The 22,565-nt window shown below is 41.2% G+C and overlaps 2 protein-coding genes across 2 annotated transcripts in view; both read left to right on the top strand.

The window, feature by feature from the left end:
• Positions 1 to 338: 338 nt before the first annotated feature.
• Positions 339 to 7,669, top strand: sephs3 (selenophosphate synthetase 3). Its single transcript, XM_083975416.1, has 8 exons — positions 339 to 724; positions 1,437 to 1,540; positions 2,571 to 2,678; positions 2,840 to 2,994; positions 4,774 to 4,864; positions 4,956 to 5,055; positions 5,178 to 5,390; positions 6,503 to 7,669. The coding sequence occupies exons 1-8, from the start codon at positions 448 to 450 to the stop codon at positions 6,751 to 6,753; spliced, it is 1,299 nt and encodes a 432-aa protein (XP_083831542.1). The 5' UTR covers positions 339 to 447; the 3' UTR covers positions 6,754 to 7,669.
• Positions 7,670 to 9,681: 2,012 nt separating this feature from the next.
• ap4b1 (adaptor related protein complex 4 subunit beta 1) overlaps positions 9,682 to 22,565 on the top strand; it is a 32,586-nt gene continuing 19,702 nt past the window's right edge. Inside the window, exons 1-4 of the mRNA XM_083974952.1 lie at positions 9,682 to 9,804; positions 9,938 to 10,162; positions 20,842 to 20,972; positions 21,114 to 21,261. Coding sequence (XP_083831078.1) covers positions 9,692 to 9,804; positions 9,938 to 10,162; positions 20,842 to 20,972; positions 21,114 to 21,261 — 617 coding nt within the window. The 5' untranslated portion in view covers positions 9,682 to 9,691. The remainder of the gene's footprint in view (positions 9,805 to 9,937; positions 10,163 to 20,841; positions 20,973 to 21,113; positions 21,262 to 22,565) is intronic.

Raw genomic sequence — 22,565 nt, 5'->3', positions numbered from 1 at the left:
CTCTGGCACATAAGGACAATGAAATAGATACATAGCAATGACACACACGAGCGCATATTGTACGCTGTGCAAGCTGTCCTGTGCTGCGCGAGAGAGACGTCAGCAACAATTCTTTCAAAATAAGACATTTGCTCCTTTACGTCTGATGAATACGACTTTGCTAAGGGTTAAATTTCCCTTAATATGATATTAATAACCCGGAATGAATGTCCAATCAATTTTCATTGAAGTGTATAGCTGCGGTTTTGTGAATCTCTTGGACTGTGTTGTGTTTTACGCCTTTTACGCTGAAAGTTCCGACCGGAAGTCATTGCGGTTTTATTTCAGTTGCCTTGACAGCAGCCTCCTTACGCAGCGCTCGCCGGCCGCACGCTCCATTCATCCTTGCGTCTTATTTACCGGTGTGCGCGACTGGCGTCGTGTGTTTGAAGTGGTCTTCAGGCAGGCATGTCAGGCTCAACTCCCCCGCCTCCTTCGGTGGAGGCTGTGCGAACCGAGGGATGTTTTCCCCCCGGATACAAGCCTTTCAAACCCGAAGACCACGGCCTGGAGCGCGGGTTTCGTCTCACAGCATTTTCGGACCTGAAGGGATGAGGCTGCAAGGTCCCGCAGGAGGCTCTGCTCAAACTCCTGGCGGGACTGGAGACGGACCGGGCCGACGGGACAGGAAAGGCCGGAGACCAGGCAACGGAGTTCGGCCAACAGTTGCCCAGCCCCCGACTCGGTAAGGAATAAATTAGTTTGCAGAGCTGGCCGTCAAACAAGCCAGAGGTCCTGGTGGCTAGCCTTAGTTGGCTAGCGGAACTGTTGCTAACCATGCTAGCTCGTCTCTACTGACACTGCACCTCATTTGACAGTTGGGCAGGTACGAGACATTACAGTTAACTTGTTTCTGACAGTCACCACCTAACTAAACTCATGATATATCGACCGAGTCCACATACAAGTTGTAACGATACTACAACGTCGCTTTAAATAATAAGAAACTTAGGTTGTTACAGGAAGAGACCACAAGTTCCGTGAGTTGTTAAATAAGCAGAGTAGGAATGATTCAGCAGAAATAATTTTGATTGTTTCGGGGCAAAGGTCATCCTCGTGATTAAGCTTCTCTTTTTTTTCCTTTTTTTTCGTGTGGAAGAGTTTCGCAACTTAGTGTGGAAACTGTGCTCTTCGTTTGATCTGATCAGAGGTGCAGCAATCAGCCCTGTGTTGAAAGTTAGACATGAAGTAACACACTTGTTCGTGCAATAATGCAATCCCACATAACGGGTCTGTAGAAAACATTAACTACATGTAACAACAAAAGTTACACACAAACCACACACAGAAGTTACACAGTATTTAAAAAAAAAAGTGCGCAGTACATGTCTAGTTAACTGTAACCCATTGTCTAAAATTGCACACTTCCTTCCTTCCTCATCCTGATGTGTTTCCAGGTGTGGGGATGGACTGCTGTGTGATTCCCCTGAGACATGGAGGACTCTCACTGGTCCAGACCACAGACTTCTTCTACCCCCTGGTGGAGGATCCCTACATGATGGTAAGAGGCTGACAGGTGTTTCTGTCCACAAGCTCTCTCTCTCTCTGTCTCTCTCTCATAGGTGGGCACTCTGCCACTGTTGACTGGGAAACTATCCGAGAAGAAGTGAGGCATGTTCAAACCCAGAAATATTTGTGGAATTGCGATGAACTCATTGAGTTCAAAAAACACAGCAACGGGCAGCCACACACATGGTTACACTTCGGCGCTTGTGTAACCCAAAACAATCACTCCAAGTGCGTATATGCCAGTGACTGTGTCTCCGCCATTCCTAAGCCAGAGTCATTTGTCACTACTCAAGATGTGTATCTTTTATTAAGGTTATTTTTCTTCCAAATTATCATTTTTAAATTGCTTTAACATTTCATTCTCCCACAAGAGTGGGTGGTGCACTTTTTAGTTAATGGCTGCACATGTGCACACTGACGAAAGTCCAAAATCCACAAAACAAACATAACTTTCTTGTGTTGTTATTCCTTTGGTGAAAGCCAGAGCTGGAGGCTTGTTTTGGGGTCGTTCTTGCAAACATGATTTCTCAGTAATGCTTTAAATTTGTTTTTGTTACCACAGTTCCTTAAGATTTGGCACAAAAAAATTCACATGGACAAAATGTCAAGGACAAAACATTTCGAATGTCACAGTGACCTCACGATGTTCCTGAAAACCGCTCTGGCCATTATTCACCACAGTAACTCAGGAAGAGCTAGGGGAGTCGGCCATCCGCTGGGTGGTCGTCACCCCCTCGCTGCAGGTCCTTCCTCTCCTCCGCAGTGCAGCTGGAGGACCAGATTGTGCAGCAGGAGTTTCCAGAGGAGTTTGCCACATTTTTTAATGAACCATCTCAAGACAAAAACAGGAAAAGACAGAGTCATTCTGCCAAGAAACAAAATCTTAAAGCTGAATATTATCCAGGAGCTGATGCAGTAAAGTCAGGTTCCTGGTCTTTGTTGAAAATAATAATTGATTGATGACGATGATGAAAGTCTGAAAGTTGTTTGTCTTGTGTCCTCTTTGTGCCTGTGTCTCTCAGGGCAGGATAGCGTGTGCTAACGTGCTCAGTGACCTCTACGCCATGGGCATCACAGAGTGTGACAACATGCTGATGCTGCTGAGCGTCAGCCAGAAGATGAATGACAAGGTAGCGTTATGTGTGTTCACAAGTGGATGTACTGATGTACAGTATATGTATAGTCTGTATATCCTCTGCTAGTCTAACACGTCCATATGTACATGTGTCAAAGGTGGACCAAAGTCTCATATCCATTCATGTCGGTGTGTGTGTGTGTGTGTGTGACACAGGACCGCGAGCGGGTGATGCCGCTAATGATTTCAGGGTTTCGAGACGCAGCAGAGGAGGGCGGGACTTCGGTGACGGGCGGCCAGACTGTGATCAACCCCTGGATCATCGTAGGAGGGGTGGCGTCCGTGGTCTGCCAGCCTAACGAGTTCATCATGTGAGTTCGTTAAAAGTCCGTTGCCGTGGCGCTCTGTCAGCTGCTTTTTTTTTTTTTACACTGAGGATCAGATAATATTTAACAGAATGTAACTGACCTCCATGATGTCAGGACAACACATAGAAGCATTTATAGCGTCCCGGTGTGTTGACACAAAGCTCAGGTCCTCCTTCGGCTGCATGTTCACTTTTTGAAAAATGATTAAACCAAAAATAGATTTTTTGAAATTATTAACATGTCAATGTCGTGTTTGGGTTCTGCTACAAGACATTTCAGCAGCGAAGATGCTAATGCACACCACAACTGAGCATTTTAGATTTGAAAATGCAGTTTCAAAGAGTCTGAAAAAGTTGGATTCAGTTTCTCAGCACCCAGTCAGGTTTAATACGTCAGAATCCTCAGCAACCAATCCTGTAGATTTTTTTTGCATCTCATTTGTTGTTCACTGTGATGGTGACACTTCACATCTACTTATACAGCACCTTGAATGCGGGAGACCAGGGTTCGAATCTCAGTGCGAGCCTCATGTTTTGACATCGCCCCTCTGTCTCCTCTGCTCCCGCTGACGCTCACCGCCGTTACCGAGCAACACGGTGGCGGTGGGTGGGTGCAAGTCATGACACATTTGCGTACTCATGAATATTCATAGAACCTGGATTTCTTAATGAGGGAGAAATAGTAGACGTGTTTTTAGCCTCTTTGAGAGTTTTTTTAAACAACTTTTTTTGTGGGAAAACAATTTTAATCAAAAAATAGTCACAGCAGAGCATTTTTACAATTTTTAAAATGCCTCTTTAGGCGGACTTTAATAAATGGTGTGGGTTGATGTTTATATATAAATAATTGGGGCCCCAAGGATCCACCAGCTGGATCCACGTTGTCCAGGAAACAAAGGATGCTTTTCCCTGTCACATCTGAAGGGGCCTTTTAAATAGGACAGGCTTATCGCGCCGCTTTAACGCCATCGGTTTTCAAATGCAGCCTTTGAAGGATGAGGCAGCTGAATGGGGACGGAGCTACAAGCGCACTGAGCCATCGTTAGTGCCACCTGTGCTTTTCTGCCACGACAAGTTAAAGTATTGTGAAGCGGGAGGAGGGAGGTCGCTATTATATAAACTGTGCCATGAAGGATCTGTCCCCGTGTGATAAATGTTACCGTTTGTGAAATAGATCACCTGTTGATGGTTTTGTTAAATTAATGTCTCATTCTGGTCCTTTATGTAAAAACACTCATGTCTCCTCCTCAGATATGAGGGTTTGTATATGACAATAACTCTTTGGTTTTGATGTGTCTGGGATATCACACACCTGTTTTTCACATCGTCTGATATGTTACAAAGATAGAATGAATAATTAATCAGGTAACCAATCAACACATAATACCCCACAAAAATACCTAGGGGGCTAGGACGTTATCAGTAGCTGTTTTTTGTTGTTGTCGTTAGTTTTTTTTTTTAAATAAATTAACAAATTCAGTTTCCACATTAATACGCAGTTTTGAATAAACAAAATGCACAAGTAACATAAAGTCATAGAAACCAAAGCAAATTAAAGAGGAATAACCGTAACTGCAACACCCTCAGTTCTACCGTCCATCTCTTGTCTCCAGTGACACTTTGTACTAAAGGACAGATGCCAAAGAAAACGGGTTACAGGACTCTCCACTTTTTAAAAATGGGCTTGTATATAATTTGCTTGTAATTGAATTTCAGTTCACGTGGAAAAGCTGCACGTGACTGAGTATGGTGATATATTTTTGTCATATCTGTGTTTTTCCAGGCCGGATGGAGCCGTGCCAGGCGACGTCTTGGTTCTGACTAAACCTCTGGGGACGCAGGTGGCCGTGAACGCCCACCAGTGGCTCGACCAGGTCAGTCAGTCGACTCCGCTCACCTGAACATGAACGTTACATGACGTGTTGTCGTTCTACACTGACACTCCCCCACTGCCTTTCTCATCAGCCTGAAAGGTGGAACAAGATCAAGCTAGTCGTCTCCAAAGAGGAAGTTAAAGAGGCCTATCAGGAAGCCATGTTCTCCATGGCAACGCTAAACCGCACAGGTACACTTTGTCACTGATGTTTTTGACTTATTTCATTTACAGTCTCTTTTAAAACGCTTCACAGAAACGTTCTGCAATCTCAAAGTGAGTCTTTTCTTTTTTCTTCTTTTTTTAATCCGTAGCGGCCGGTCTGATGCACAAGTTCCAGGCCCACGCTGCAACTGACGTGACAGGTTTCGGACTGTTGGGACACGCCAACAACCTGGCAGAACAGCAACGGAACGAAGTGGCCTTTGTCATCCACAACCTACCAATCATAGCCAAGATGACTGCTATCAGTAAAGCCTGTGGAAACGTGTTCAACCTGGTTCAGGGCACGTCAGCAGAGACGTCTGGTATGAGCGCTGAGATGTAATTTGCTTGAATCAAGATTGATCAAACCATGTTGATATCAGCAGTTGAAGCCAATGTCATGATTTTAAAGATTAAATATTCAGTATAAAGCGAGATCCCTACGTAGTTTTTGACCCACCAGGCATGGGCGTGGTAGTGGGGGGAAAAGGGGACCTGACTACCCAGGGCCCGAGTAGGGGGAGGGCCCATGAAAATCCCCCCCCCCCCCCCCCCCCCCCCCCCCCCCAATTAATTGGTGTCATAATTTATTTCAAATATATTGATAACATCAACTGAGAGAATGAACTCTGTGTCAAAGTCCTCCCAACATATTAGACATTCTCGGGGCCCCCTCTTGGAGGCGTAAAATGGTTTAGTCCGCCCATAGACAGCGGCCAACAGCAAGTGTAACGTCAGTGAGCCCAGATTGAATGAGGCTAGCTTTCATCATGCCACCCAAAATACATAAATCGGGGTATAAAGAAAGAGCGGAACGAAAAAGAAAGAAGGCAGAATTAGGGGAAGCAACTGTTAAAGGGAAAGTTCAACATTTTGGCAAATTGGCCCAATGCCATAATCCCTATAGTTTTAGGAGTAGATTTGTTACCTTTAATTGACTGTGCAAGCTATTTTTAGAACGGCGGAGATATGATATGAGATAATAACGGAACGTTACGAGTTGTTTTCGAGGTAAATGCAAAGCCAGTATAGTGCCGAAAAGAGATTACTTGCCGAAAAACTGCCCCCGACGGAAACACGCTTTGGCGGCTTTGTATAAATTTAACTCAAAAACAACTCTGCGCTTCGGGCACTGGCATGGATAGGGGCCCACTGACATTATGAGTGTATAGGGCCTAGAATTTGGTGCTACGCCCCTGCCACCAGGACCCACCATTCAAACTTGTAGGATTTATTCAATTGGGAGAGATGCCCAGAGCCTCCTCTCTCTGTTGTTACTAGCCTGACAGATGAGATATAAAACCACAAATATATAATCTTATGCATCAACATTTGAAAATAAAACACCTGAAATGTTAAAAAAAAAAAAGGAAAAGAGAAAGAGAAAGAGAAAGAGAAAGGGACCTTTAATAATAACTCTCTTCCTCTCCTGCAGGGGGGCTGCTTGTTTGCCTGCCCAGAGAGCAGGCGGCCAAGTTCTGCTCGGAGATGAAGAGTCAGACCTCTGGAGCCGGCAGTCAGGGGTCGGCGGGCGGAGCCTGGATAATCGGAATCGTGGAGAAAGGCGACCGCCGCGCGCGCATCATCGACAAGCCCCGCATCATCGAGGTCCCGCCACGGACAAGCCAGGCAGCGAATCAGGAGAACAGCTCCACCAGCCCCAACCCCAGCCCCAATCTGTCATAGACACTGCCGCTCCTCTGACACTGGTCCAGGGTGTGTGAGTGTGTGAGTGTGTGTGTGTGTGTGTGCGTTTGTTTGCGTGCGTGCGTGCGTGCGTGTGCTGATGTTGCTGTCCATCTCATCCCCCTCTTCAGTCAGTCAAAATGCTGAGAGCACACCGACCAAAATCACTGTCATTGTTTTCCAGTGGGAGAGGAAATGGACGGCACACACTGTTATTTATCCATGTTTCGAAGGAGCTGCTGGAAAAGGCCTTTCACCATTTCACCATTTTGGAACGACTGTAAAAATTCAGGGTAGTACACTTAACTGACCCCACGCCCTTTATTTAGATCTGCACTTCTTCCCTTTCTTTTCCATTTATTTTTTTCATTTTACTTAAATTTATCTTAATGCAAAATAATATTCTTGTGAAAACATTCCATGTTAGTTTAGCCAAATTCAGCAAATAATGAAATTGTGTATAAGCGTGTGTGTGTGTGTGTGTGTGTGTGTGTGTGTTTGAGTATTTTATCATTTGACTGGGGTGCTTTGCTGTGATGAAGTTGGGCGAGATGGATGATGATGATGATGATGTCTCACGTTGGTGAATGTATCGTGTGAAAAAAGAAATAATTCATCGTGGCCCCCGGCACCTGACGCCTCCGCCCACACAGATCCAGAGGAAGGCTTGAGCAGCTTCCTCCGGAGCGGCCGGGTGGAGTCCAGAGTGTCCGTCTGTGTCAGCTGACGCCGTCCGGCACCGAGTCCCTCCCACCCTTCCTTTTTCATGAAGCTCCGCCTGGTAAACCCCGGTCAGCGGGGGCAGGTGGAGCGGATGTTCGCCTTTGGATTGGGGTCGGACTCGGAGTGCCGGAGGTCTGGAGCTGTGTTTGTAGGTTTCCTTTTCACATTCAATAAAAACCATCATCAACGCAGACTTCAGCAGTGTTTGGATGTTATGTTAACAACCCTCTGTGCATGTTAGAGCCTGTCAAGGAAAATATGTAGAACATTGCTATGGGACTATTTCCATCACCACCCAGGCATTTTTACAGAAGATATTATAAGTTGTCTCAGTGGGAAAGTTCTCATAACTAATGAGTCATCACCTCTTATTTATGTTTTAACTATTTCTTTTTTTCAGGCTACGTGATGGGTGATTACACTAGCAGAAAGAAAACATGTCAGAAATAATTTCGCAGTGAAAATAATTACATAAAAAAAACAATAAGATTTAAATCCATTGTTATCAGGTCATGGATTTCCCTATAAGTCAGCAGCACATAGTCTAACCAAGTTCAAAGCTGACCTGTAGAGCACCCCAGGTTTGATAAGTACCTACATTGACTGCAACAATTTGATTATTTTCTCTTTAGTAAATATATTTATTGTATAGAGGTGTTGACTTTGTCTTGCGGAGAGCAGAGCTTTTCTGCAAAGAGACTACAAAGATTGGTAATGTAGATAACACCAGAATTGGAAACTGCAGATCCTGATCAGTGTTGCCGATTAAACTGTTTTTCCTCTGCTGTTTGCCATGAAAAACATCTACAGTAAATAGTTTCTGTTTTCCTAAATGGGGTTTAAATATAGTCTAAGTAAGGCCTGCTAACCATTTCCCAGAGCAAGTTTAATGAAAATAGTAAAAGTAAGAGAATATATACACAGTATATCCAAACTGCGTATGTCACTGAGGTTGACAATGTGCCCAACACTGAGTAGCACCCTGGACAGTTCCGCAGTGCTCTGCTGCTTCAGGACAAGTTAGGATGTTAAAGGAGTACTTCACAAATTTTACACATTTTATTTACAATAATTTTATTATTGAGAAAAATATCACTCTGGTTGGAGTGTCTTTTGTTTTTGTTTTTCATTATGACCATTATTTTTGTAACTTTAATTACAAAACTTTCAAATCAGCAGCATTTCTGAAACAAACACATTTTATTTCTAATAGATTGTATTGTGTTTTTTTTTTTTTTTTTTTTTTACTTTTTAATTCTTATTCTCTTCTGTCTCAATGGGTCTGTGAAATGTACACATTGCAGTGGCCGGTGTGCGGTGCTTTACGTCCCAGACGAACAGCTGTAGTTCAGGGACTGGTCAAGCGCCCTGTCGCCAGCAGGGGGCGGCACCTGGCTAGACACAGACTAAATACAGAGGTAGAAGAAGAAAAGGCGGAAGTGTTTGTGTTTTGTTTTTGTTTTTTAATCTTTTTTGTTTGGAGTTAAGACACCACTTTCACGGGGTAAAACTACTCAATCATTATTTTATTTTTTTTGTAAACTTTTATTGGCGTAAAAATACTATCACTACAGGTTTAAAAACACTCCCTCAGTACACGAAGACAGCGTCACTTCCGGTAGTGACAGGAAAAACCCTATGGGAAAAACAGATGTGTGCCCGGCGTAAACAATCGAGTCATCCAGGGAGAGCGGACTGCAGATGAGATCTATTATAAAGTATTAAACGGTAATGTTGCCAACAAATCTATATGTTAAGAGAGGCGAGCTGTAGCGTGTGATCATTTTGATGTATGAGGTTGACACGTCTCTGTGTCAGTGAATCAAATTTCTGCAATGACTCTCGTGATAAGCCTGACTTACTCCTGCTCATTGTATTTATTAAAATAAAAGCCTGACTTATTATCTGTTCTGTAATAGTTCACGCAATAGCTTGAATTGTACTCCCCTGGTTTATGATGTCTGAGATCAAAACCTGACTTACTCTCCCTCTGGCCTAACATATTCTCCTCTAGTTTGTAATAATTCACATGAAAGCCTGACTTATCCTCCTATAATTTAATATTATCCCTTTCATAAGTGTCGTCCTTGTTTCAGTTAAACGTCAGCAGGCCCTGTAGTTGCTTTTTTTTTTTTTGCAAAAGGCTAATGTTTCCCATGGTGTGTAAAGTGATCAGTGTTGTGTGTGTTCTGTGCATCAGCTGTCTGCGGCCACCATGCCTTATCTGGGCAGTGAGGACACAGTGCGAGAGCTGAGGAGAGCTCTGTCCAACCCCAATGTCCAGTCTGACCCGCTGCGCTACAGGAACACCATCCTTAAAGTCATCAGGTAGGTGACAGACAGACACGCACCCACGCACCCAGCAAGCAGGAGTGACACTGCAACAAACCTGACACATTTTATTGTCATTGTTTCCTCTTTCTTTTCTTTTCCCTTTGCTCCTCTCTTTCCTCTGTCTCAGGGCCATGTCGCAGGGTGTGGACGTATCAGGCCTGTTCAGTGAAATGGTCAAAGCGTGTGCCACGGTGGATGTAGTCCAGAAGAAACTGGTCTACGTCTTCCTTTGTTCCTACGCCGCCTTAAACCCGGAGCTGTCTCTGCTGGTCATCAACACGCTGAGGAAAGACTGTCAGGACCCAAACCCCATGGTCCGCAGTCTGGCCCTGAGGAACATGACCAACCTTAGGTGAGGGTGCCACACACACACACACACACACACACACACACACACACACACACATCGACCTCAGTACAGATCAGCCTGTGATTGTGAATGAATGAATGAAAGTTTACACAGAGTAAAAGAAGGACATAAATACAACACAACAACGCAAAATAAAACAACGAAACTTAACAATGGAGTGGGAAGAAGCTGAAGCTTATTAAATCCCTATGTTAATTCCAATATATACTATAATAGGTTATAAAATAGTAACAATACTATGATAATAAATAAACATTTTTTATTTTATTTTATTATTTGTCAAAGACCAAATGTGTTACAAACAAAGGCAAAAAATAAGAAACAATTAAATTATGACAAAAATGAGTAGGAAAAAGAAGCAATCAACTGAATGATCATACAGTGAATATAAAAATACATACATGAATGAATAATGTAAAACAATAAAGATACATGCATAAATGAAAAACAGAGTAGGCTAAGACAATAAATAAACAACATAACTATAGATGCCTTATTATGTTTGATAGTACATAGTTTGGCTGACAACATACAGTATACTGTATATACAGTATATAACCACATACACATAGGGGTGTGACTGTGTACACGTGTAAACGTTTACACGGAATGAAACTGTAAACGTTTAGCAAAAAATCCCTAAACGATACACGCATTTTTTTTTTTTTTTACATAGCGTTTGGGGGGCTGGGTGAAAAATAGTCCCTCACACTGTCTTAATTTAGAGAAAACTATGATTTAATAAAAATGATGCTGTGACGCGCTTCCCTCCTTCAGACAAAATGTGCGTGAGTGCGTTTTTTTTTTCCTTTTTTTCTTGTCTTTTTTTTTTTTTTTTTTGCGAGCGAGTGTGATGGCGCCGCTATGGAAGCCCATTTCCGCCACTTGAGAAAAAAAATTATGAGATCCTAAGTCATAATTATGAGATAGCTAAGTCGAAATTATGAGATACTAAGTCGAAATTATGAGATACTAAGTCATAATTATGAGATAGCTAAGTCGAAATTATGAGATACTAAGTCGAAATTATGAGATACTAAGTCATAATTATGAGATAGCTAAGTCGAAATTATGAGATACTAACTCGAAATTATGAGATACTAAGTCGAAATTATGAGATAGCTAAGTCAAAATTATGAGATACTAAGTCGAAATTATGAGATACTAAGTCATAATTATGAGATACTAAGTCGAAATTATGAGATAGCTAAGTCAAAATTATGAGATACTAAGTCGAAATTATGAGATACTAAGTCATAATTATGAGATACTAAGTCGAAATTATGAGATACTAAGTCATAATTATGAGATACTAAGTCGAAATTATGAGATAGCTAAGTCGAAATTATGAGATACTAAGTCATAATTATGAGATACTAAGTCGAAATTATGAGATAGCTAAGTCATAATTATGAGATAGCTAAATCGAAATTATGAGATACTAAGTCAAAATATTGAGATAGGCCTACTTCTAATCAGGAAATGAAGCTACGCTAGTCTAGTCTAGCACTAAAATGGATCTCATCATTGAAGACTACTTCAGACGTGGGTTTACAAATCGTGAGATTTTAACCTTATTGGAAGAAGTACATGACATTAAGTTAAGCCTTCGGACGTTGGAGAGAAAGCTGCAGAGGAACCAGCTTTGGCGGAGACGAAATAAAACAGATGAAGCAGAGGTGGCCTCCTTCATATCCCAACAGCTGCAAACATCTGGCCAACAGCACGGATACCGATGGATGCACCAGAAATGTTGGATGGCCGGACTCATCACAGACAGGGAAACTGTGCGTCAATTAATGAGGCTACTGGACAGAAATGGGGTCGATCTCCGTGCGCACAACCGTTTGCGACGGCGCATTTATGTCAGTCGTGGTCCAAATTATGTTTGGCATGTGGACGGGTACGACAAGTTGAAGCCTTACGGCATATGTGTTAGTGGGTGCATAGATGGCTTCTCTCGGAAGATGATATGGCTCGAGGCGTTCAAAACCAACAGCGATCCCCGAATTATTGCGGGGTATTTTATTGATGCCGTGAGTGAAAACAGTGGATGCCCACACAGAGTCAGGATGGATCACGGGACTGAAAACACGCACCTTGCAGAGATGCAGAGGTTTCTCTGCAACAGAGAGGATGAGAATGGAGCGGAGTGTGTCACTTTTGGTCCAAGTACCGGTAATCAGAGAATCGAACGCTGGTGGTGCACCTTGAGAAGCGAATGCACCCAGTTCTGGATGGACCATTTTGATCAACTGAAAGCAGACGGACATTTTGCTGGCAGCTTCATTGACAAATCACTGATCCAGTTTTGCTTCCAAAATACCATACAGGTACAGTAGGCCTATACTAAAATCTATTGCTTGCCCTTGCTAATTTTTACACTGTTGGCTGGTTAACTAACAAGCAGCTGTAGGCCTATATATGAATTATTAAGGTTATTTGCTCTCTGTGTTATCTTTTTTGTGATGTGTTCTCTTGTAAGCTGCTTGAACTTCCCTTCAGGGAGGGATGGATACACGTCTTTCTATTAGCCTATATTCTATTCCCCAAAGGAAAATTTATTTGTCAGCTCTTTTTCACATGTTACGTACTGAATGATAGGCTAACACTGAAGATTCATGTGCACGATGATTATATTGCTGATCACTCACTGAAATCTCAAATCCTCTGAGTGTAAACTACTGTCACCATGACAACATCTAACACAATCAGGAGCGACGAAAAATAACAACAATAAAATAAAGTATACTGAAGCCAAGTTCGACCTGAAGTTGTAACACACACTGTATTTATTATTTACAGCAGTCTGAAAAGACAAACAGATAAACACATACACTTAGTTGTAGGCTAGCTCAAACGGAAACTACTAGGCTACAACTGTTGCGGCTGGACTTCCTCTCAGCTGACACTTGTTGCCACGACAACGGGGGCCCGCAGCAACCACCCGTTGTCTGTCTGTCTACACAAATAAATAAACTGATTAAAATGACCAGGGTGCCACACCTGCACCATACAATCTCCTATCACAAGGTAAATAACCAGAACTAAAGATCGAAGCTAACATGTCGATATCATTAGCGGCCGATGCTAGCTTAGCTGCCTCGTAGCCTACATCTTACCATTCTACACAAACAAAGTTAAATATAACTGAATACAACTGGGTTAAGCAGAACATACTGGGGCTTGTGTGTACATTGTGAGTTATCACCATGGTTATCACGTCGTTAAACCTTGAATGAGTGTAGCCTACTTCCTCTGAGGAGGTATCACAGCGACAGTCACCCACATCAACAAGCTGCTACTGCCATCTACTGGCGGAATGTAGAACCAATTCACCAGCTCGCACACAAGCATCCCAATCTTGCAAACTTGTAAAGTTACTGTAATAAATAAGTGTGTGTGTGTGTGTGTGTGTGTGTGTGTGTGTGTGTGTGTGTGTGTGTGTGTGTGTGTGTGTGTGTGTGTGTGTGTGTAAACAAAGGTTATTTAGCCTACACTTAAGCCTAATTAAGTGAAAAAAGTCACACAAAGTTAATTTGCGTCACTAAACATGAGATAACGGCATAAAGCACTGATTACTCTCTATGAAACATTTTATTCTATCTCTTGCAGGAGGAGCTTGATGCAGTTGTAACTGCCTGGAATAACCATCGGATAAGAAGAGCAAACAATCCTCGGGCTCCCAATGGTCGCCCTTCCATCATGCATGCGGTCCCCAGTCTTTATGGGGCACAGGATTTCCTGCGGCCAGTTGAGCCAATGAAGATTGAAATTTGTCAAGAGGACTGCAGCTTTAAGGACTATCCTTGTGATGAGGACATGTTCCACTTATGTATGGAACTGATTGCTGAGCACAACCTGGAGATGTCCGATGATGTGTTTGCAATTACTGACCTGTATATTAGACTTCGCCAATTGATTAATGATGGGCTGAGGGAGTAAAGTAGGCCTATGGGCCTTATGTGTCACTTAATACGTAAATGTATTTGTTTATTTCTTTGGTTATGTTTAGTTTTATCTGATAAAAGTGTATTACATCTTTTGTATAGTATAGCAGAACATTCTTCTAAATATTGTCAGTAAAATAACATCACCACACAGTGCAGGATAACAATTGTAATTGTGACAAATTCATCATCAAGAACATTTGAACAAAGACAGTTAAACATTTTTAACCATTTGCTGCTGATGGGAAAACCTGGTCATGGCAGCCAAAAATAAGACAACAACAGTAGAATAGCTGTTTTACATGAGCATTATCAAAGAAAAAGATCAAGAAGACCTTTCCTTGAGGCATGTATTTGCACAAAAACATGTTTTGGCCTTGAACTTAACTGTCATTAAAGACAGCCAAATTTTAACTCTTCATAAGTGACTTTACAAAAAAAAGGATTGTCAGGTGGCTCAAAAACAAAAATACAAAGATAAACACATTTTTGCAAAGACCTTGATAGATAAGATTCTCAAAGGTGCAAAGTAACATAAGTTATTATGTTTACCATTGTTGATCTTCACTACTGTGATGCTATTATGTCATGTTATTATGCTTAGCAAATGACCTGCTAACAACAAGAAACAATAGTAGAACAGCTATTTTATATGAGCATTATTAAAGATTTACACCAAGACCTTTTCTTGAGGCATGTGTTTGCACAAAAACATGTTTTGGCCTTGAACTTAACTGTCATTAAAGACAGCCAAATTTTAACTCTTCATAAGTGACTTTACAAAAAAAAGGATTGTCAGGTGGCTCAAAAACAAAAATACAAAGAAGATAAACACATTTTTGCAAAGACCTTGATAGATAAGATTCTCAAAGGTGCAAAGTAACATAAGTTATTATGTTTACCATTGTTGATCTTCACTACTGTGATGCTATTATGTCATGTTATTATGCTTAGCAAATGACCTGCTAACAACAATAAACAATAGTAGAACAGCTATTTTATATGAGCATTATTAAAGACCTTTTCTTGAGGCATGTGTTTGCACAAAAACATGTTTTGGCCTTGAACTTAACTGTCATTAAAGACAGCCAAATTTTAACTCTTCATAAGTGACTTTACAAAAAAAAGGATTGTCAGGTGGCTCAAAAACAAAAATACAAAGATAAACACATTTTTGCAAAGACCTTGATAGATAAGATTCTCAAAGGTGCAAAGTAACATAAGTTATTATGTTTACCATTGTTGATCTTCACTACTGTGATGCTATTATGTCATGTTATTATGCTTAGCAAATGACCTGCTAACAACAATAAACAATAGTAGAACAGCTATTTTATATGAGCATTATTAAAGACCTTTTCTTGAGGCATGTGTTTGCACAAAAACATGTTTTGGCCTTGAACTTAACTGTCAATAAAGATAGCCAAATGTAAGCCCAGGAGTGACTTAACAAAAAAAAGTACTGTCAGGTGGCTCCAAAAAATAATAATAATACAAAGACAAAGTAAAAACATTTTTGCATTGACCTTGATAGATGAGATTCTCAAAGGTGCAAAGTAACATAAGTCAAATTGATGTTTGCCACTGTTGATCTTCACTACTGTGATGCTATTATGTCATGTTATTTGCTTAGCAAATGACTGGCTAACAAGAAATGTATTGTCATTTTACTGTAAAGTTACCTGTTCAACAATTTCAACACTGTAATGTTTTACAGATGGACACATGGTCACTGATAACAGGAAATGAACATTTTATGTTTCATATACAAATACTGTCTTGACTGAGTTAGATTATGTCCATTACCCACACATTGGAGGACAACACCTTGTTCATTTCAGAGCTGAAGTCTGGGTTGTTATCATAATGGACTGACAGCTCCAGCACACAGCCACATGTATGGGCCACAGGTCTTCTTTGGAAACCTTGAATCTGATTGAACTCAACTATGATGTCCTTCCCTAAGAATAGATCTGAACCTGTGCAGAACCTGAGGAACAAACACAGATGCTGCATATCAGTGTTCCTTAAGTATGTAGTGAGGTACTTTTGAATGTCCTTCTGGTGGACATTCATTTCCTCTGGGAAGGTGAGGGACTTCAAAACCTTTCTCACAGTTGGTTGCAGTGTTTCATACACTTTGCTGATTTCCTGAAGGCTGTGTTTAGCCATGCTGAGTATTTTTGCCCATTGCTCGATCACATATGCAGGCTCTTGGATAAGCGTTTTGTGGGCAAGTTCTTGGAGGATTTCATTGGCATTGCTGGCTGTTGGTATCCTTCTGCAGCTGTTGTTATCAAGGATCTCAAGTAACTCTTCCTGATCAACAGTGTCAAAATCTGATTGCCAAGATTCAAATACTGTACGCTCAGATTCAGGCAAATATTTAAGGAAATTCTCCACCAAATCACTCTTCACATAACCCAAAGCAGCTTGCTCTAATAGGACAGGTGCAATCTTCACAGGAAGATATTTCTCTCTCTCCCATCCAAAAGCAATTATTCTGCCTACACTCTCCCACTGCTGCTCTCCAAAATCATGTCTCAGGAAAGGTACTTTCCATGTACTTCCCACTGTGCACTGGTCATAAAATTCAGTCCAGAATTCTGAGAGACAGTCTCTCACAACTCCACCATCATCATGTGCCTTCTCAGGATTTCCATCTGGCAGTACAAGCTGGATTTTAATGTCAGCCTCTGTAAGTCCATCATCACTGAAATGAGCAATGAGCTCTTGCAATACCTGCCCCCTGTGAACAACCAATATTTTCTTCACTCTCTCATTAGATGGCGCGGCTTGCAGCAATGTATCATCCAAATTCTGTGGTTCATTTTCAGAAAAGTCTCCAACAAAAACAATGTTGCTGCTCTCCAAAACATCCTCAATGTTGCCATCTGTTTCATACACTAACTGCAAACCTTCAGCAATTACATTACTTCCAACAAATAGCACATCAGGGCTGACTGTTTCAAGTGTATCTGATGGTTTGGAAGTTGCAACACTAACGAGTGTAGTAGAGGACTGAGCTCTCTCCTGCCCTTCCACAGATGGAGCCGAATCTGGGCTGGGTGGTCTGTCATTGTGTTCTTTTGTTTGTGTGGTCAGATAAAAACGAAGAAGAGGAAGTTTTGTCTCCTGGTACAACTTCCCAACTGTGGTCACCTCATCAAGTGGAACCTCTTGATAATTTGTGAGATCTAACTCAAAATCTGTTAAGGATCCCAGACTATTTCTCCCATTTGGAAAGAAGAGGCGAGCTGCTTCCTGTATCAATTCCCTTTTCTGAGCATCCTTTGAAACGTTGAGTTTTCTTGTTCCTCCTCCTCGTTTGGCTCTCACTTGCTTGAAAACCTCATTTTCATTATCATAATGCATCCATCCCATTTCAATTTTTCTTATTGTCTTTATCGCATTCTTTTTCTGACTTGGTTGGCCTTCGTGTGAGCTACTGTCTCCTTCACAAGATTTTCTTTTTGACAGTTTGTTTTTTAAGCGCTCATACAGTCTTGTTTTGCGAGTGTTGCAGGGGCTGTCATCCCTGCGCCTGCAAAATGCAAGTACTGCTAGGCGATCCCCATAGGATGGCAAATAATGCTTCAGTTCTTCATCCGTCATCAGCAGTATGGTGCTGGCATCAATCTAAAAATGGAAAATGCATTTGGTTAAAAAACAGTGATTTCCGATAGATGACCTTGTCATGGGGCTTTTGATAACATCTAGCCTAGTTATGTTGAGTTTCAGGAAACAACTATACAAGAAAGCTGTTAGTCAAGAAATGTCCATGAAAAGTATTCCCTTTTCGTGGAATAGGGTGCTTTTACAGTTAAGTAGCCCACCTTCTGTTGCTCCAGGGCTTCTACTGTTTCCTCAGAGACATTTCTCTCCCTCAGGAATTTACTTAGGTCATCCATCCTGTAAGTACAGTACAGGGAAGGTAACAGTATCGTTTAACAAAACCCACAATCTTTTGTTTATGACAGTTAACACTACACACACGTCGTAACATCGAATGTGTTATATAACGTTATCCACCGCTCCGTGGATGTATTTTTGTAAACAAATGCACATGGCCAGGCGGTGGGGTAACTTAGCAAAACAGAGGAAAAGCGACAAGACTTGCATAGTTTCCCTTTAGCATGAAGCTTTATTTAGCTTAACTTGGATGTCACCTTAATGGTTTGATCTCACATGCCAGCTTTTAAAATTAAAAACTAAATGATTCACTTTAAAAATGTTAGCAGTTACCTAAACATTAAAAGAAGGCGAGACATATTAGCATCTTAGCAATTGACATTAAGGGTCTAACTACTGTCGATAGTAACGTTACCTTCATTTGTGCATTGAAGTCCGCGTCTTAAGGTCCAAGTCACAAAGATGTTGCTCAGAACATAGCTAAAATGCCGTATTACAGCGCAAGCTATCAATAAAGTTATGCCTACTTAGCCTGTGATCAAACTTCTGAACGGAGAGATGACGAGTGGCTGCTTAGGGTTAGCACCATAGTTTAGCACTTAGCATTTCTGTTAGCACTGCAACGGCTACCGCCACCTACTGACAAAAAAGCATCAGGACATAAATCCCGAACAATATTGTATGATCCACTGATTTATTATCACTTAGGCCACTTACTTATTATGACAGGAGCCTTCAGCTGGACCTATTCAAACAAACCCCATACGTAACATAGCAAACTTGTTTTGATTTATCTCATAATTTTGACTTAGCTATCTCATAATTTCGACTTAGTATCTCATTATTTTGACTTAGCTATCTCATAATTATGACTTAGTATCTCATAATTTTGACTTAGCCATCTCATAATTTCGACTTAGTATCTCATAATTATGACTTAGTATCTCATAATTTCGACTTAGCTATCTCATAATTTCGACTTAGTATCTCATAATTTTGACTTAGCTATCTCATAATTTTGACTTAGCTATCTCATAATTTCGACTTAGTATCTCATAATTATGACTTAGTATCTCATAATTTTGACTTAGCTATCTCATAATTTCGACTTAGTATCTCATAATTATGACTTAGTATCTCATAATTTCGACTTAGTATCTCATAATTTTGACTTAGCTATCTCATAATTTCGACTTAGTATCTCATAATTTCGAGTTAGTATCTCATAATTTCGGCTTAGCTATTTCATAATTATGACTTAGCTATCTCATAATTATGACTTAGTATCTCATAATTTCGACTTAGTATCTCATAATTTCGACTTAGCTATCTCATAATTATGACTTAGTATCTCATAATTTCGACTTAGTATCTCATAATTTCGACTTAGCTATCTCATAATTATGACTTAGGATCTCATAATTTTTTTTCTCAAGTGGCGGAAATGGGCTTCCATACGCCGCCACCGAGTAAACCGTAAATGCCCATCCGAAATAAACGCCGGGTCAAACATTGCTTTTCTGGTTGCCAAAAAATATTCTATGCAAATAGCCTCCCTAAACACAAACAAATAACCTTAAACGGATTGAAAGGGGTGTCTAGAGACATTAAAGACGGCCGAGGACTGAGACGCCTCTGGGCTGGTTGCTCCTGCCCGGTCTATCCTCTCCTCTCATCCGCACTTCAGCACCTCTCCTGGGCTGCACCATGTCGGCTCGGCTCGGCTCGGCTCGCTCCTCGTTTTAAATGACTTACTCCTGTTAAAAGTAGCGTAAACAATTTACTGTTCTGATCACTCATATGCGTGTTTAGTTAGGCAATACGGTATTAGTTATAGGAAATAAAGGACGGTGGAGCGAGCCAAGCTGTAGCCGCGGACAGGTGCTGCAGTGTAGGAGAGGAGGGAGAGACTGGGCTCCGCGGGGCTCTTGCAACTTGCGGCGGATCAGGAAGGGTGGAGGTCAGCGAGACCGGGGGGTGGGTGGGGGGGGGGGGGTACGGTGGTCGACTCTGAACGCTCACCGGGCGGATCTCTCCAGTTACGGTACGGTGCGGTGCGTGTCGGGGGGGGAGGGGGGCGGGAAGAATCCGCCGTCGGGTCTCCTCCGCTCCGGTGTAACACCGGCAAAAATAAAAAATAAGGCTACAGCAACCTATAGCGGTCCTGAAGCGTGTACACGTGTACACGAAAAAAAATGCACAGTGTACACGTGTACATATTTTCGTACACGTTCACACCCATTTACGAGGATATGTATGTAGTATTATATATTTTTTAAAGTATTGTACTTCTTCCCACTCCTTTTTCGAACAGTGTGCGGTGTTTTGTTATGTCTTAGCTCTTTATTTTATTGTATTTGTTTAATTTCTCTTTTTCTTTATTTTGTATGTACAATAGTTACATACATTTTTTTTATACATGTTCGAAAATAAAATTCATTCATTCATTCATTCATTCATTCGTATATACACACACACATAATACACATACACACATTGTAGTCACAATGAGGCATAAAATAACAAAAAATTAGAAGCCATAATAGATTAAGACGTCAATAACAATAGCAGTACCCTTATCACTTAGTGTTTTTTTACAACCCAATTTCATCCTCTACCTTATAAAGACATGCTCTCTATGCTTTACTTTATTGTTTTAATTGACATTAATTAAATTGTTTGAATTTTTCACACATCCCATTACATATTTTTACTCAGCAGAATGAAATGCAAAATCTTTTCTTATTTGTGAGATTGTTGGGATGATCAGACCTGTGACTGTGTGTCTGTGTGTCCCAGGTTGCCCAGTCTGGTGGAGTATGTGGAGCAGCCTCTGACAGCCGGACTGAGGGACCGAGCAGCGTGTGTGCGACGAGTGGCCGTACTCGGCTGGGCCAAACTGCACAATCTCCAGACCAGCTCAGAGATAGGTACAGCATCTGTATGACTCCGCTGTCTGTCACAACCTCACCTGGTTGTGAGGTGCATGGATGGGGAGAGCGGGCCTGGAGCACTGAAGCCGCCCCGCAGCAGCATTCATGTCCTTAACCTCTTGCCCGTGACTCCTATAGATGCTGCGGTGGTGAACGAGCTGTACAGCCTGCTCAGGGACCCAGACCCCGTCGTCATGGTGAACTGTCTCCGAGCCCTGGAGGAGATCCTGAAGGATGAGGGGGGAGTCGCCATAAACAAACCCATCACGCATCACCTCCTCAACAGGTCAGTTTGGAGTCAAGTCATGATGTGAAGTGAAGGGAGTTTTAACATGTGGTTGATGCATGTTTTAAGGATAATGTTGTAGAGGGACTAAGTCAGTGTTTTTCAACCTTGGGGTTGGGACCCCACATGGGGTCGCCTGGAATTCAAATGGGGTCGCCTGAAATGTCTAGTAATTGATGAAAATAAAATAAAAAGACTGATAAAAATATATTTAACTAATTATTATTCTTTTTAAAATTATGATTTAAAACACCACAGACAATCTTCAATCAGACTTTATTTACAGAGCACTTTTCATACAAAAGACATGTAGCACAAAGTGCTTTACACCATAAAAGCAGACAAAACAAAGCAAAAATAAAACCCAAAGTCACGCAGCTACATACACGCTTGCACACACACACACACACACACACACACACACACACACACACCCGCACACACTCAGTTATAAAGCTTAAAAGAAGGCAACTGAAGCGCTATCTTACTCTACAATTTGCCGTGAGGAAACACCAGGGACTGGATAAAACCAAATAATTAAAAGAAATGATAAAAAATAACTAAAATTATACCATAAATATGCTAAGACTAAAAAGATTAAATGTAAAAATAAATACAAAATAAAATAAAATAAAAATCTTAAACAACTGTATTCTATACTTTCACTTTCTCGAATATAAATCGAGTTCAAATAAAATGCAACATATAAAATCTGAGCTGGTGCATCTTGACTGATGGGGGTCGCCAGAAATTTGTGATGTCAAAATGGGATCACGAGCCAAAAACTGTTGGATGGAAACCCCTGGACTAAGTGGTTGTTCACTGCTGCGCCACATGATGTCGTCCATGTTAATGATGGAGGCAGAAAAAAACGATTAACATATCAGATCAGTGCCATTCCTGCTCACAAGTCAATCTCAGTCCAGACTGCTCTCATCCGTGTTTCTCTGTTGGTGGAACAAGCCACTGAACGCAGAGGAGAACCACCGTTTCAATTAAACACACACAATTTGAATGCAGTCTGATCTGACTTGAAACACTATTGTTTTTCAGTTTACACAATGTAACAGAGAGAACATCCTGACACATGTTTATTTATTACTCTGGTAGCACTGTTTGGCTTATTGAATAGGCCTAATAATTATTTTTTCACTCTTCAGTTAATAATGGTTTTAATTCACCTAATTTAACACATACTATATATAAGTAATATTACAGTGTGTAATTCAGTCGTCCTTAATGTAAAATACATGTTGATACTATAACAAATCTAAAAAAGCGATTAGTATTGGTAGTGGATTGGC

This window comes from Trachurus trachurus (genome assembly GCF_905171665.1).
Source record: "Trachurus trachurus genome assembly, chromosome: 7".
NCBI lineage: Eukaryota > Metazoa > Chordata > Actinopteri > Carangiformes > Carangidae > Trachurus > Trachurus trachurus.
Note: the sequence above shows the minus strand (reverse complement) of the source record. Positions and strands in the feature narration are given on the sequence as shown.